Source organism: Alexandromys fortis, unplaced genomic scaffold (genome assembly GCF_014885135.2).
Source record: "Alexandromys fortis isolate MF-2015 unplaced genomic scaffold, M_Fortis_MF-2015_v1.1 scaffold_167, whole genome shotgun sequence".
NCBI lineage: Eukaryota > Metazoa > Chordata > Mammalia > Rodentia > Cricetidae > Alexandromys > Alexandromys fortis.
The window spans coordinates 1,802,296-1,816,510 of record NW_026068050.1 but is presented as its reverse complement, the minus strand read 5'-3'; the positions used below and the strand labels follow the sequence as shown (position 1 = coordinate 1,816,510).

General features: G+C 41.1%; 1 protein-coding gene across 4 annotated transcripts in view; it reads right to left on the bottom strand.

The window, feature by feature from the left end:
• Positions 1 to 4,352, bottom strand: part of Nrg4 (neuregulin 4) — a 71,199-nt gene extending 66,847 nt beyond the window's left edge. The window contains exons 1-4 of one of the 4 annotated variants that reach the window (XM_050119475.1): positions 4,036 to 4,281; positions 3,781 to 3,889; positions 3,114 to 3,179; positions 1,313 to 1,406 (exon numbers count right to left, since the gene is read on the bottom strand). In XM_050119475.1, the coding sequence (XP_049975432.1) occupies positions 1,313 to 1,406; positions 3,114 to 3,123 (104 nt within the window). In that variant the 5' untranslated portion in view covers positions 3,124 to 3,179; positions 3,781 to 3,889; positions 4,036 to 4,281. Of the gene's footprint in view, positions 1 to 1,312; positions 1,407 to 3,113; positions 3,180 to 3,780; positions 3,890 to 4,035 lie in introns of all 4 variants that reach the window. The other 3 variants (XM_050119474.1, XM_050119472.1, XM_050119473.1) reach the window with 3 other exon arrangements.
• Between the last annotated feature and the right edge of the window lie 9,863 nt (positions 4,353 to 14,215).

The following is a 14,215-nucleotide window of genomic DNA, read 5'->3' as shown; positions in this document are numbered from 1 at the left end:
ACTGGGAATACAGGAAATATATGAAAGGGTGGAAAATGAATTTACCCTCCTCAGATGTTGCTATTGCACTGTTAGTGAGAACAATATTAGAAATGTAGTCCTAAGGTCCTTGGAAAGCAATTATTTTATTATAAAATACATGATTTAAAATATAATTATCATTCAACTTCCCTGAACCTTCAGACGCCCTATTCCTTGACTTTCAGCCTTCCTTGTCCTCCCATCTCCTGCAGCTCGATCCCCCTTCCTCCAGGGTGCTGAACAACTCTTGGTCACATGGTTCACCCCCTGCCTGAGGGGACCAGCCCCGCTAAGCTCTTACAGAGACACCATGTGCTGGCCAGTCTCCAGAGCCTTTATTCTCCATCCACCATGGACTCAGAGCATGGTGTCAGCTACTTAGGAATTGCTGCTCAAAAGTAGAAATCAAGAAGAACCTCAAAAGATTCTTAAATTTAGTATTTTACCAGGAAAACTGCCTGTTCTCATTCATTGAGGATAACTTTTTGGAAATGTACTAAAAACACATTTATTGAAGTAAAAAAGCTACAGGCAACCAGCTTCTCTCCCATTTTAATGAATCTCCGAGTCCTGGTGTTCTTAATACTGTCTTGTTGTTTTGAGACAGGGTCTCACTGTGGTAGCCCAGGCTGGCCTGGAACTCATAGAGATCTGCCTGCCTCAACCTCCCTAGTTCTGCTATTAAAGGAATGTTCCACCATGTCTGGCTTTAGTGCCGTCTTTTAACTCAGTGCAGACAGCTCAGTGGTTCAAATGTTCTAATCACAATGTGATTAAGTCACACATTAAGGGATTATAACAGAAAAAAATACAGATGTAAAAAAAGTCACAATAAAAAAGAATTAGAATTTGGAGGATGAACTACAAAGTCTTTCCAATCTCCCGAAACAATAGCTACTGTCTATTAGAAGAGAAGAACAAAGACCAGTTAGTTATCTTGTATTTACGTATTCTATATTAAAGCAAAACGTCTTGTTTGGGCTTTTCATACTAGCGATTTCTCGTGATGGTTTGCTAGCAATGTTGAACAGACCACTTTCCCGAAACTGCTACAGTTCAGAAGGTTTTCGCAGTGTTCTTTATAATCTCTCTAGGCTGATAACCATGAACCCGTTTTGAAAATGAACACCACACTGAGACTGTTTTTCTTCCAGCATCGCGTTGTCCTACATAAAGAGAACAGAGCACCCCCACTCCCCTTCATCTTGCCCTTTTTACCTTTAAAGGCCCCTCTCATGGCCTCAGACAGTGAGAACTGCAGTCACCCTCTCCCCCAGTCCCTTTCACTCACCTACAGAATGGGCTGGGAATAGTAGGAATCACATAACATATCCCCCCATTCAGGCAAAATGACCTGAGGCTGGGGCCACAGGGCTCCTCGTGATCTACAACACACATGCATATGAAATAGAGAGAGCGGGTTAACCTTTTCTGATGCCACCAGGAACCGGACCGTCTAACCTAAGAACGAATCAGCATTTACAAGAGAACGAAGTTTTCTTTTTCTCAGGTGAAAACATCTTACTTCTCTCATTTCCTAGGCCAGGGTGTCTGTCCCTTTGAAAGAGAGGCCATTCTGTTCTAGGGGTCTGGCTGCCGACAATAATAAATCTAGAAGCTGTATAGCAGAGATCAGAAATCTGCAGTCAGATTACAGCACAGCGATGAGGGGCTTGCTACAGAACGGGCGCAGTCTGGAGAGCCCGTGTGATACAGACACATCCTGAACAAAGCTGTATTTAGATTCTTACTCTGCTTTTGATGTCTCAAATATATTTTAAAAATTCTGAAATTGTAGTGGAAAAAATTTAGATAATTGAAACAGATTCTGATTTCTAAAAAAAAAATCTTTACATATCAATGTCAAAACTCAAAGGAAATATAATCGAATAAGGTTTGATTTGCAAGGGTATTTCAGTTACAGCTCGAACTAGGGTCTTAAGGAAAACTGAAAACTTAAACTGTTGCTTAAACACAGCCTAAATGTTCAGAATACCGAGGAAAAGAACCATGTCTTCTCTCCTGATTTCCTCTTTCCCTACTTTTTCTCTAGCTTTACTTTCTCTTTCACCTTTCTGTAATCAGTCTTCATCAATTACTATTTACGATGAGAAACTTGAGAACTTCTCCCTAAAGAGACCATCATATTGCTTTAAGATTGCATGTTGCTAGTTCCTGACTGTTTCTGTCCAAAACATGATCTAGATTCATCTAACGTGCAAGAGAAAATGGTATTACTTCCATTTGGCATTCAATGTGGAATTAAAATATAATACACCACTAAAAAGTCTTGCTAGTATATTGGCCTCTAAACCACTGACGCCTGTTAGGATAAAGTTGTAAGGAGCTCCAAATCCCAGTCTGAATTTTTAAAGTTTAAATTTTCCTTTTACTTTGAAATGAGAAAAAAATGTGTTCAGCTTCTCATGGCAACTATGAAAGCATATTTTAAAAAGTATAAAAAGTAAAGAGGGAAAAACCCCAGACATACAAAGGATTTAAGTGTTTAAAAAGAAAGTAAACTGGCCTAAACTAGTTTTTTTTTGACTCCCTTCTCTTATACAATATCATGTTTCTTAATAATCTAACTTCTGACATTATGTAACAATTTAGGAGTAAAATAAAATGCTAATTATCATTCCACCAGAACCAGGAACGGCCACATTTTAAGATTAAGGATGGAATGAGACAGCCACACTGGAATCAATGTCTCTGACTTTAACTGCATTACAAGTTACCTCTCGGTAATACCTGCTGTTTTATCAGTAAAGGAAACTTGTCTGACTTGAATTACTGCCTCTGAATATACTTTTATCCTGATTTCATTCAGTTAGTATTTGAGAAGTTGATACAAGAGAGAAAGCTAGAATCTGTCACTTTGTAAAAATAACAAAAAAAAAATCAAACAAACAATAAAACATGTAAGTAAAAAGTAACATAGTTGTATGTTATATAGGTCTTTTAAAACTAGAATGTTTCTGGAAGACTTTACATGGGAGACAATATATAACTTTATATCAATATACATTTGCTGTTTTATTGCTAAGCAAAATTCACACATAGACAAAAAGTATGAACTTACAAGAAATTACCTGTTGGCATCTTAATTTTTAAATAGCTTCATTCTTGGTGAAAGGATTAGGGTTGAAAGACAGCACCTAAAATAATTTAAAATTTATATTTTAGGGGAAATTATCTTGCTTTTGAGGGCATTATAAAGTGTCAAATGTTCAATCAGCAAAGCTAAAATGTTGAAAAAACGTGCATGACAGAATTTGAGTGTCTTAGCTACACACATTCTGCTGAAACACGAACCGAGCAAACAAAGGCCAGCGCTGAAAGGTTAGCTTTGGGTAAGGCTTCAGTGTTGCCAAACGTGCACAAAGACGTCAGCAGCATGGTCGATTGAGTCATTTCGGGACATCTGTGCTTTTCCATGAGGCTTCTCAGAAAGCTAACTTCCCAGAAGAACCCATACCTCCCAGTTTTCCAACTTGTTGAAGATGGGTCCTCCTTGGAGAAAAATCTCAAGAGCACGAAAAAGTTTTGCACTTCGGTCACAATGGTAAAACTTCTCTAAGTGCTCTTCCCTGTCTAGTAGAAGTCGCACACCCTGCCTGTCAATCCACTGACACATGCCTTGCTTTAAACAGCACCTGCCATTTGGCAAGGCAAGGTAAATAAGGAGACTTGTGTGTGACGTTTGCTACTCTAACAGAAACAAAGGCACCGGCAAAGAGCTGAAAATGTCGTACTTACATCGTGACTGCAGGTTCCTGACTTAGTAAAGACACTGCAGTGAACGCTTGATCCACTGCTTCTGACAAGAACAGGTGCAATATCAAAATCTTCGCTGACCAATCAATCTCTTTTACAGTCAGATGGGGGTGAGGGAGAGAGGGAGGGAGAGGGAAGGAGGGAGGAAGAGAAAAACAATCAAGAACCAACACATAGTAGAGTAAAAGTATACCGATTCCTTCTTTTTTTCTCTCCCCCGCAACAAACAGGGCTTACCTCAGCAAACATTTATATTCCCATACAAAAGTAAATTTTGCTAGACATGCAGCGTTTCACAAGTTTTTGAATACTGATCGCTTCGGCAGCGGTGACTTGCACTTTACAACAAATCAAAAATCTGGCTTACGTCCCTTCAGTGTGGGCGAGGTCAAGGCAGACCAAGGTGTGCACAGAGGTCAGGAGCAGGCAGCCGAGGGAACCACTCCCACATTATTTCCAAACTGCAAGCAGGCAGGATTTCACCCAGGAAGTTTGCTGCACTAGGTGGCACCCTAAAGCACGGTCCAAGTTTCAGAGTTATGAAATTGAGCCACTTTCTTTAGTCTTTACTCATCTCTGCGTGCCCTGCTAACTTTCGAGTGTTATGTAAGCTTGTGGAGAAACAGCATTTTAATGCAAAACTAATGGGCAGGCGAACTACAGGGCTTAAAAAATAATTCCCTTATAGACTATGTAATATTTATACATAATGACGTGGACCTACAAAACTGAAGGCAACAAAAGCTGTAACCGAGCTCACCCCTATGTGCCAGCCGGAGATGGTGTAACTAGTGGGTCTGATAATATAAGCCACCTGAGAACCGAGACAAAGCCATTTGAGCACGCTGCTGCGGTCTCCTTGAATCCTGGTGTGTCAAGTCCTGTTGTGTCTGGAGAACGCTGTCTCCTCGGAGCCATCCGTCACCTCTGGCTCTTACAATCTTTCCACCTTCTTCTGTGTATGCGATCCCTGAGCCTCATATATACTAAGAAAAGTTCCAAAAACCATGTTTTAAAATATCAATCTATAGATCTGTCTAAATGAAATCCGGGTGTTTACTTCACATAATTATCTAAGGTATACTAAGCATTTGGATGGTGATGTGTTCTAAAAATCACAATTCAGATAACATTACTTCATGGGTACAAAACACAAACACATTTGTTTTATAAATATATATATATATATATATATATATATATATAGAGAGAGAGAGAGAGAGAGAGAGCTATAGTCAAAAGCTTATATATATTATATATGTAAAAGCTTTCGACTATAGATTTATTTTCATTGCCACAATTATCTCCCACATTCAAAGGAAATTTTTATAGCTATAGTAATTACATACATATGTACATATATATACATAAATCATTTTAGCACACAGTATTTGAGGCTAAAAATGAGATGATAAAAATATCCTTCACTATTTTATTTGAATTAGGAAGCTATTATACTGCCAATAGTTTAGGAATGAGCCCTAAAGATCATGTGGGAAATCACGTGGTTTTATGCCATTCAAGATACATTTATTAAGAGAAATATCACAATTTGTACTGAGTATCATTTATACACTAAAAATTAGTGGCAAGGAGAGCTATGTGATTCCTTATTTTATCATTTAAGACAGAGTCTTGCTGTATAGCCCAGGCTTGCCTAAAATTTGTAGTCCTTTTGCCTTAAACTCCCAAATGCTGAGTTTGCAGATGTGAGCTACCTGGATGCATGTGATTCCATCTTAGAAAATAGGATTTCCAAGCTGGCATTTCACTGAATGGAAGCCTTGGTGCTTAAGAACAATGTCTCCATTTACTGTGAACACGTGTGCTAAGTGGTGAGACTCTTAAACAAATGCCCTCCTCCTGCTGGACACAGGACCGACAAGCATAAAATGAGTAACTCAAACAGTGTCTGGCTGAGTCATTGTTGTGGTTTGGATCGTAAGCTTATGTGTTGGATGGTTGGTTCCTATCTGATGGCACAGCTGGGAGGTGTCAGAGCCTTTAGGAGATGGGACCTAGTGGAGGGAGTTAGGCCGTTTGACTTGGCCCTTAGTGCATCTCACAGGTACATAGCGACCCTGGCCCATCCTGTTTCCTGGACACCGAGATGAAGGGCTTTGCTCCATGTTCTCTGAGGTGATGTTCTGTCTCCCACAGGCCCAAAAGTAACAGTGCCAACTAACTACGGAACAAGGCTGTGAGCCAAAATAAACAACCTCTTTATTTTACTTTTCTCAGTGTTTCCATAGTGACAGAAAGCTGAACAAAAAGCCAAGGTGGTCAACCAGTTGTTGACAGGCCCAAGGCCAGGATGTGTTCGGGCACATATGTGGAAGGTGTACAGTTCACAGGAGTGTGAGTTTGGTGGAGAAGGAACAAGGAAGGTAGACCCCAGGCATAATCATCCAAAGAGCAGCAGGAAGTCCCTGAAGAGTCTTTGGCAATGGAGTTGCATGGTCATATTGGCAAGTTAGGAAGTTCATTTTAATGATAGTATAGAAAATATTTGGCATCAGAAAAATATTATTAATTTTAGTAATCAAGTATAGTGGAGAAGTAAAGTAAATAGAAATCAGGATAAAGAACAGCAATTAAAGGTGTCCTTAAGAGGCATACCATAGAAAGCAGAGTAAGGAAGAAAAGAATCAAAGGTGGTTTTCAAATGCTGCTGCAATTAAACACAGTCTAACTATCAGGTAGATGAACTGATGAGAAGCCTCTTCAGACCAACTTGAATCACTAAATCACAACAGTGCCAATATCAAGTTTTGACAAGGATACAGAGAAACCAGGACCCACACTCACGGCTGGCGAAACTATAAAACAGTACATCTACTTTGGGAAATACTTTGGGAGTTCTTGAAAAAGTTAAACACAAGGGCAGGGAATCCAACTCAGTGACAGTGCTTGCAAGGCCAGCAAGTCAATTCCCAGGGCCACAGGGGGGAAAAGTTAAGTATACACTAAGCATATAAATGCATATGAAAGAAATGAAAGCACAGGTCTACGTGAAGACCTTATGTAAGTTTTTAAAACAGCTCCATTCTTGCTGTCCTCAAAGTAGAAAGTATCCACATATCCATCAGCTGACAAGGATAAACAAGCTGGGGGTGAGCACGCAATGGAATACTGCTCATATATGTGAAGACATGGATGAACTTAAACATGCTCAGTGAAAAAGTGAGTTACAGAAGAGCACACATATGATTTTACTCATGTGAAATGCATAGAGAGGCACATCTGTAGAGACAACAGTAGAGTAGTAGCTGCCTGGGCTAGAACCACAAGCTAGAGGTGAATATGAGCAATCTTTTCAGAGAGACAAAACTGTTACAGAACTGGGTTATGGAAATGGCTATACAACTCTGTAAATGTAAAAATGTCAACAGAATGACTCATGTGTAATTCTACTGTCGAAGACAAGAGAATACAGAAATATAATCCATGAGTAAGATAATGATTCTTACCTGAAATACTGTAATGTTTTGAAGGAAAATGGCCCCCATAGACTCATTGAGGGCATTATTGGAGATTTCTACTTTTGGGAGGAAGTGTGTTACAGGAAGGGGGAGGGGGGCTTTGAGGTTTCAAAAGCCCAAGCCAGGCCTAGTGGATCACGGTCTCTTCCTGCTGCCCTAGAAATCCAGGTGTAGAATCTCAGCTACCTCTCCAGAACCATGTCTGTCTGCTTGTTGCTGTGCTTCCCATCATGACAACGGACTACACCTCTGCAACTGTAGCCGGTTCTAGTGAAATGGTTTCCTTTATTAGAGTTGCTGTGGTCATGGTGTCTCTTCACAGCATTAGAAACCTTAAGACAGACATACTAAGCTTTTAAAAGACTTATTTATGTGTGGGGGGGGGCATGCCATGTGTGAAAAAGTACCTGCAGAGTCTAGAGCAGTGGTTCTCAGCCTTAATGCTGTGACCCTGTAATACAGTTCTCCAAGTTATGGCAAACCCCAACCATAAATTGCCACTTTATAACTGTAATTTTGGTACCACTATGAATCGTAAAGATCTGATATGCAACCCCCAAAGGGGTTACGATCCGGTTGAAAACCACAGGCCTAGAAGAAGGCATCGGATCCCCTGGAGCTGTAGTCAGTTGTGAGCATCACACCATGGTGCTGGGAACCAAACTTGGGTCCTCTGGAAGAGCATCAAGTGGTCTCAATGCCACCTCTCCTGCTCCCTAGTCTTCAGGTGCCGTGAGGACATGCAGGAGTCTGAAAATGCAGGAAACCAATAAGACCAGAGAAGGTGGCCTCTGGACTTGGATCCCTTAATTATGCATGTGTGTGACAGGCCAGGTACTGTCTACTGCACTGAACACTGGTGGTTGAAGCAGGGCCAAGGAAGCAGAAGAACAAGAGAAAAGCCATAGTCCCTCTCCCCAGGGGTGAGCTCTTCCTAGCAGATTTCCAATGTTTACCTCTATAATTCAGATGTAAATCCTCATTTCTGTGTCTATCACTCTAGACAAGGTCCAGTCTCTTAACACTATCCCACACTTCTTTAAACCTTTCTTCATTTCAACATTTAATAAGTTACCTGTTTCTCCTCTTGGCAACACTTGTAATGAGATAGGTGGTCCCTTGGTATTTGCCAGGGATTGAGTCCAGGACTTCTTTTTTTTCTAGTTTTTCAAGACAGGGTTTCTCTGTGTAGCTTTGATGCCTGTTCTGGCACTAGCTCTGTAGACCAGTCAGGCCTTGAACTCACAGAGATCCGCCTGCTGGAATCAAAGGCGGGCGCCACTACCACCTGGCTTGGGTCCAGGACTTCTTACAAAGACCACAACCCATGAGCACATTTCCTATGTGTATCCTTTTTTGTATATTTTAATCTTTTCCAGATGACTTATAATATCTAACCTAACACAATGCCAATACTATGTAGGTAGTGGGAACAGGATCTTGCTCAAGAAATAAACCTCTACACATTCAACACAAATGTAACTTCTCCTGAGTATTGTGGATCCATAGGTGATTGAGCCATTGGTTGTAGAGCCCAGCAAGCAAGGAGCCCACTGGGTAAGGATGCCAACTACACTTCTACATCTTCATAAGCGGGGGGTCAGTATACAGACTGACTTTTAAATATTTATTTCATACATAGGAGTGTCTTACCTTCAGGTATGTGAATACATCACATGTGTGCCTGGTACCTGTAGTAGCCAGAAGAGGGCACCAGATCACCCTGGAATCAGGTTGGTGATTGTGATCATCAAGAGATAGTTGTGAGTCACCATGCAGGTGCTAAGAATAGAACTGGGGTCCTCTGCAAAAGAGGTGTTCTTAACTTCTGAGCCATCTCCCCAACCCCACAAGCTAACTTCTTTTTATAACTAACAGTACTGTCCACCCTGTCCCATTTCCCCTTCTTTCTTAGCTGCATCTTCACCCTTACATCATGATGATTTTAACATTTACATTCTGATCTACCATCCTAACGAACTATTTTATATTTTGCCTCTGACTTACTCTAAATTTTAAGAAACAATAAAAAAGTACTTGGATTATTAAGACTGTCCAATTAGAATTCGTGGACAGATTCATGAGGTTTGCAATAAAACAGCTTTTTCTCATGCAGTAGGGTCTCTTTTCTTACCCTCTTGAAGATGGTTTAAAATCATCTTACATTTTGTTTGCATCTTATTTGACTTTTTATAGATAGGAAGTTAAAGAGTAATATAATTTTAATATCACAAATATTAGCATCTTAATCATGCTATTTATTTCAGGCATTTCCCTTTCATTTCCCGAGACGTCTTCTCTTCCAGAGCTCTCCTGCATCTGACTGGCTGTCCTCTAGAACTGCTACCAAACAATCAAGCTGTCATTTCAAAGTTTCCCTTCCCTGGATTGATCCCCATTTCCTAGAGCCCCTATCTCCCATTTTGTTTGCTCTCTCATTTAGCTGGAGCCATTACCTAACGTTCTATAACAGGGTGCAGTACACACTTAAGAGTCCCTACATGATGAATGACATCTTTCTTTTCTCTTTACACATGATAGCATTTATATATGGTTATATTAATGTATATTGAAAAACAACTCCCAATTTGGATACTGTACTGCTATCTTTAGTGTCCAGCAGTGTAGACCAGAGGATAGTGCCTGCCTGCTCAGTCATTAAAACATTGTAAGTTACTTTTCTCCTCTCCCCTGAGTATGTGAGATCTTTTATTTCTGTGGAAGGTTCCAAAATTTCCTGAGAATGCTACCTAAACTTACCCTTGGAAAAGTTTTCAAGTAGTGCTAGATAACCACGTGGGGCATTCCTGGCTGAGTTTCACAGCCATCCATTATGGGCTTGGCTAACCTACTCCCCTCCACCACCGTTCTCTGCAGCCTTGATCTGGGGAGTTCAGGTTCCTCGCCTCACATCTATATTTGTTTACATGGCCCATTTTTTGACAACGTGTTGAGGGTTTTCCAGCTGTACCTTGTTGTATTCTTGCCTTTAGTGGTATATCAAGAGATCTTTAACTGCATATCTCTCCCATGGCTGTAATTAAGGGATGCAATAGCTTCTCTCATTTCTCACAATATACCAGTTAAAAACATCTTTAAGACTGGAGACACAGCTGCTCTTCCAGAGGACCAGAGTTCAAGACCCAGCATCCATACCAGACAGTCATAACTACCTGAAACATGCTTATACCCACACATACACGTAATTAAAAATAAAATCTTTTAAGAAGTATTTCTAGGTTCTGTTTGGTTCCCTTCATTTCATAACTTCCAGGCCTGGATGATCTGTAATCAAAGTTGTTTTTCCTGGCCTGTTTGAGAAGCCCGACTACTCACGTGTTTGAGCTGTTTGTTCTTGGTTGGCACTTCCAGATAAGAGGTGTCGATTCTGCCGATATTGCGAAAGTACATCTGTTTCCCAGCAGACCTCAAGCCCAGCATTCTGTACTCCCTGTACCTGGGCAGAACGTTTGACTGGCAGCTTTGTTTTGGGGAAGAGCTGGCCAGGAGCCCACTGACAGAGTCCAGCTATCAGATGACACAGAGAGAGGAACCTTCTCTTACAGCAGATGTAAATCCATGATATACCCTAGACCAAGTGCTTCTGTATGATGCATGTATATTTGTGTGGGTGGGACATGGGATGAGTTTGTTTCTTCAGACAAGGTCTCAACTAGTTGGAGCTGGTCTGGAACTGCGGAGCCTAAGCTGGCCCTAGACTTGCGGCAGCCTGCCTGAGCTCCCAAGTCTTATGACTGTGGGGATATGCTATGTGAGGGGGGGGGGGCAGAAATACCTGACAGGTTGAAAATATTTAAGGATTATAAACATGTAAAATCATACAGAAATATGTCACACAAGCTGTTACGGTTTGTATGCTTATATCCCCTTAAAAATTCATATTGAACCTTAATTTCCAATGACACAATGTTAAGAGGCTTCTACAAGGCAATTGATTCAAAAGGGATCCTCCCTCATGAATGGAACTAAGATCATAAAAGAGAATTTGGGCTGGAGAGATGTCTCTTCTCACAGAGGACCAGAGTTCAGCTCCCAGCATCCACTGTAGGGAAGTAGGGAAAGGTACAGCTGTCTATAACTCCAGTTCCAGCGCTTCCAACACCCTCTCCTGGTGTCTACAGACACCTGTGTGTGCATGTGGCTCTCTCTCTCTCTCTCTCTCTCTCTCACACACACACACACACACTTCTAAATTTTTTTTTTAAGAAGCTTTATAGAGTATCCGGATTTGTCACCCTCTGTCCCTTCACGCCAGGACACTATGTTCTTCTCTGGAGGACTTGGAAACAAGGCTATAGCATAGCAGCTGAGAGCATCCTCACCATCTCTCTCACTCGCACCTTGACACTAGATTCCAAGTCTCCAGAGCTGTGGGAAAATTGCCATGTGTAGCTTACTAACAGGCATCCTTTCTAAGAAACGCATCTGTCACTGGTTTCATCCTTGTAAGATCATAGAAACACAGCCTACTGGTTATACAGCACACACACTATCCATCTGGTTATACAGCACACACACTATACATCTGACTATACAGCACACACACTATACATCTGGTTATACAGCACACACACTATCCATCTGGTTATACAGCATATACACTATACAGTTGGCTATACAGTATACCCACTATACATCTGACTATACAGAGTAACTATTTACATTTGGCTATACAGCATACCCACTGTACATCTGACTATACAGCATATCCACTGTACATCTGACTATAGAGCATACCCACTGTACATCTGACTATACAGCATACCCACTGTACAGTTGGCTATACAGCATCAACTATGGTACATTAAGAGATACAGCAAACCCATTACTCTGCATGTGGTGCAACAGTGACTGAAATGTCATTACCTAGAATGCAGCTATATCCGCAGCACTTTCAATTTATATAGCAATGTTATTTAAGACAGAACTAAGTTTACATGGTTTAAAAATCCTAAAATATTTACCATCCGACTGTTTACAGAAATTTTGCTAGCCTTTTATTTAGAGCCAATAACCACAGTGGAAGTCCCATTTTCATTGGATTTCTTTGATGGTGTGGTCAATTGATAAGCTAGAATTAACCAGACCAGCTCAATACAAAAGATTCAGTTTAATAATTGGGAAAAAGGGAAACTCACATGACCAAGGGTCCAGTGAATACCAGGAGCAAACACCAGGAGTGCAGAGAGAACAAAGAGAGGGAGACAAGTGCACCTGGATGTTTTTATCTTTTTTTTTCTTGGCCTCAGGGGGACACACCCTAAACAAAATGTGATTGGCTGAACTCCATCATTTCTTCAGGAAAAGAGTTTCCTCCTTGAGCGACTGCCCTCCTCATAGCTTGTTTTTAAAGGAAACAAGAGGGAAGGGGCTGTTTCCACAGTTGGCTTACATGCTGACTTCAACTGCCACCCACCAGTTGCACTCAGTCCTATTACAGTTACCCAGGTCTTGCCAGGTGAAACTGAATTCTCTGTGACTGGAGGATGCTAAGGCACCAGCCTCGCTGTCCTGCAGCACATCCTGAGCTTTGGTGTCAATCTACCAACATCCTCCAGAAACAGTTAAAAACACTATCTGCTAGCAGGAAACTTTACTCCCCATTCCTTTTATTACTGCTGTTTTAAGGTTGTTCATTTTTATGGTCCCCTAGTTAATTTTACTGCCATGTGAAGCTGAGACAAGATTGTAACCAATATACCTCATTAATCCATCAGAACCAGGAAACCATTTCCCAATATTACCTTTCCTTCTGATAGATACAGAATAGAAAGATCTTATTAGTAAAAACAAACAAAAAACCATTTTTCTCTAATTTCAAAATACTAGGAAAGACCAAAAGAAAAATCATATAGCAAATGTTATGAATAGGGGAAATATAAAAAGTCACAAGATGACAACTACAGAAGATAAAGAAATACTCATTAATTCCTATTACGTGTACATGTGCGTGTAGGTCAGAGCTCAGCCTCAGGTACTGTTCCTCAGGTGGCACCCACCCTAGATTCTTTGAGACAGGGTCTCTTATTAGCATGGGTCTCATTGATTATGCTAGGCTGGCTGCTAAGCAAGCCTCAGAGTCCCCTGTCAGTGTGTGCCATCAAGTCTGGCTTTTTTGTTGTTTGAAATGTGAGTTCTGGGGGTAGAGCCACGGCCCTGAGCTTCCATGGCAAGCACTCTTCTATCTCCTCAATTGTCTCAGTTCCAATTCCACTGCTGTGAAGAAACACCATGACCAAGGCAACCTTATTGTAGAAACGTCTAACTGGTGCTTGCTTACAGTTTCAGGGGCTGAGTCCATGACATCATGGTGGGGAGCTGAGAAGCGTGGTGCTTTACATCCTGATCCACAAGTAACAGGCAGGGAACCCCTGGGCCTGGTGTGGGCCCATCCCTCAGTTACACTCCTCCTCCAACAAGGTCATGCCTAGTAATTTTTCCTAAACAGTTCCACTAACTGGGGACCAAGCATTCAAACATATAAGCCTAAGGGGCCATCCTCATTGAAACCACTAAACCAGCCCAAAATCTTTGCTTTCTATTAAATGTAAATATTCTTGGAGATTTTACTTTTATTAATATGTAAACTGACAGGAGTTTGAGAGCCTTTCAATATTTTATAACAGAATCCTGCATCAGTAAGCAAAAGCACCTGACACAGTTCATCTATGTGCAGTGTATGTAAACTGCTTTGCATGACCACTTGTGTGCTGCTACTCAACTTCTCACGTTTCTCTACGTGAGACTATGCATCTCTTTATTTATTATGTATACAGTACTCTCAGTATTCTGTCTGCATGTATGCCTGCAGGCCAGAAGAGGGCACCAGATCCTATTATAGATGGTTGTGAGCCACCATGTGGTTGCTGGGAATTGAACTCAGGACCTTTGGAAGAACAGGCAGTGCTCTTAAC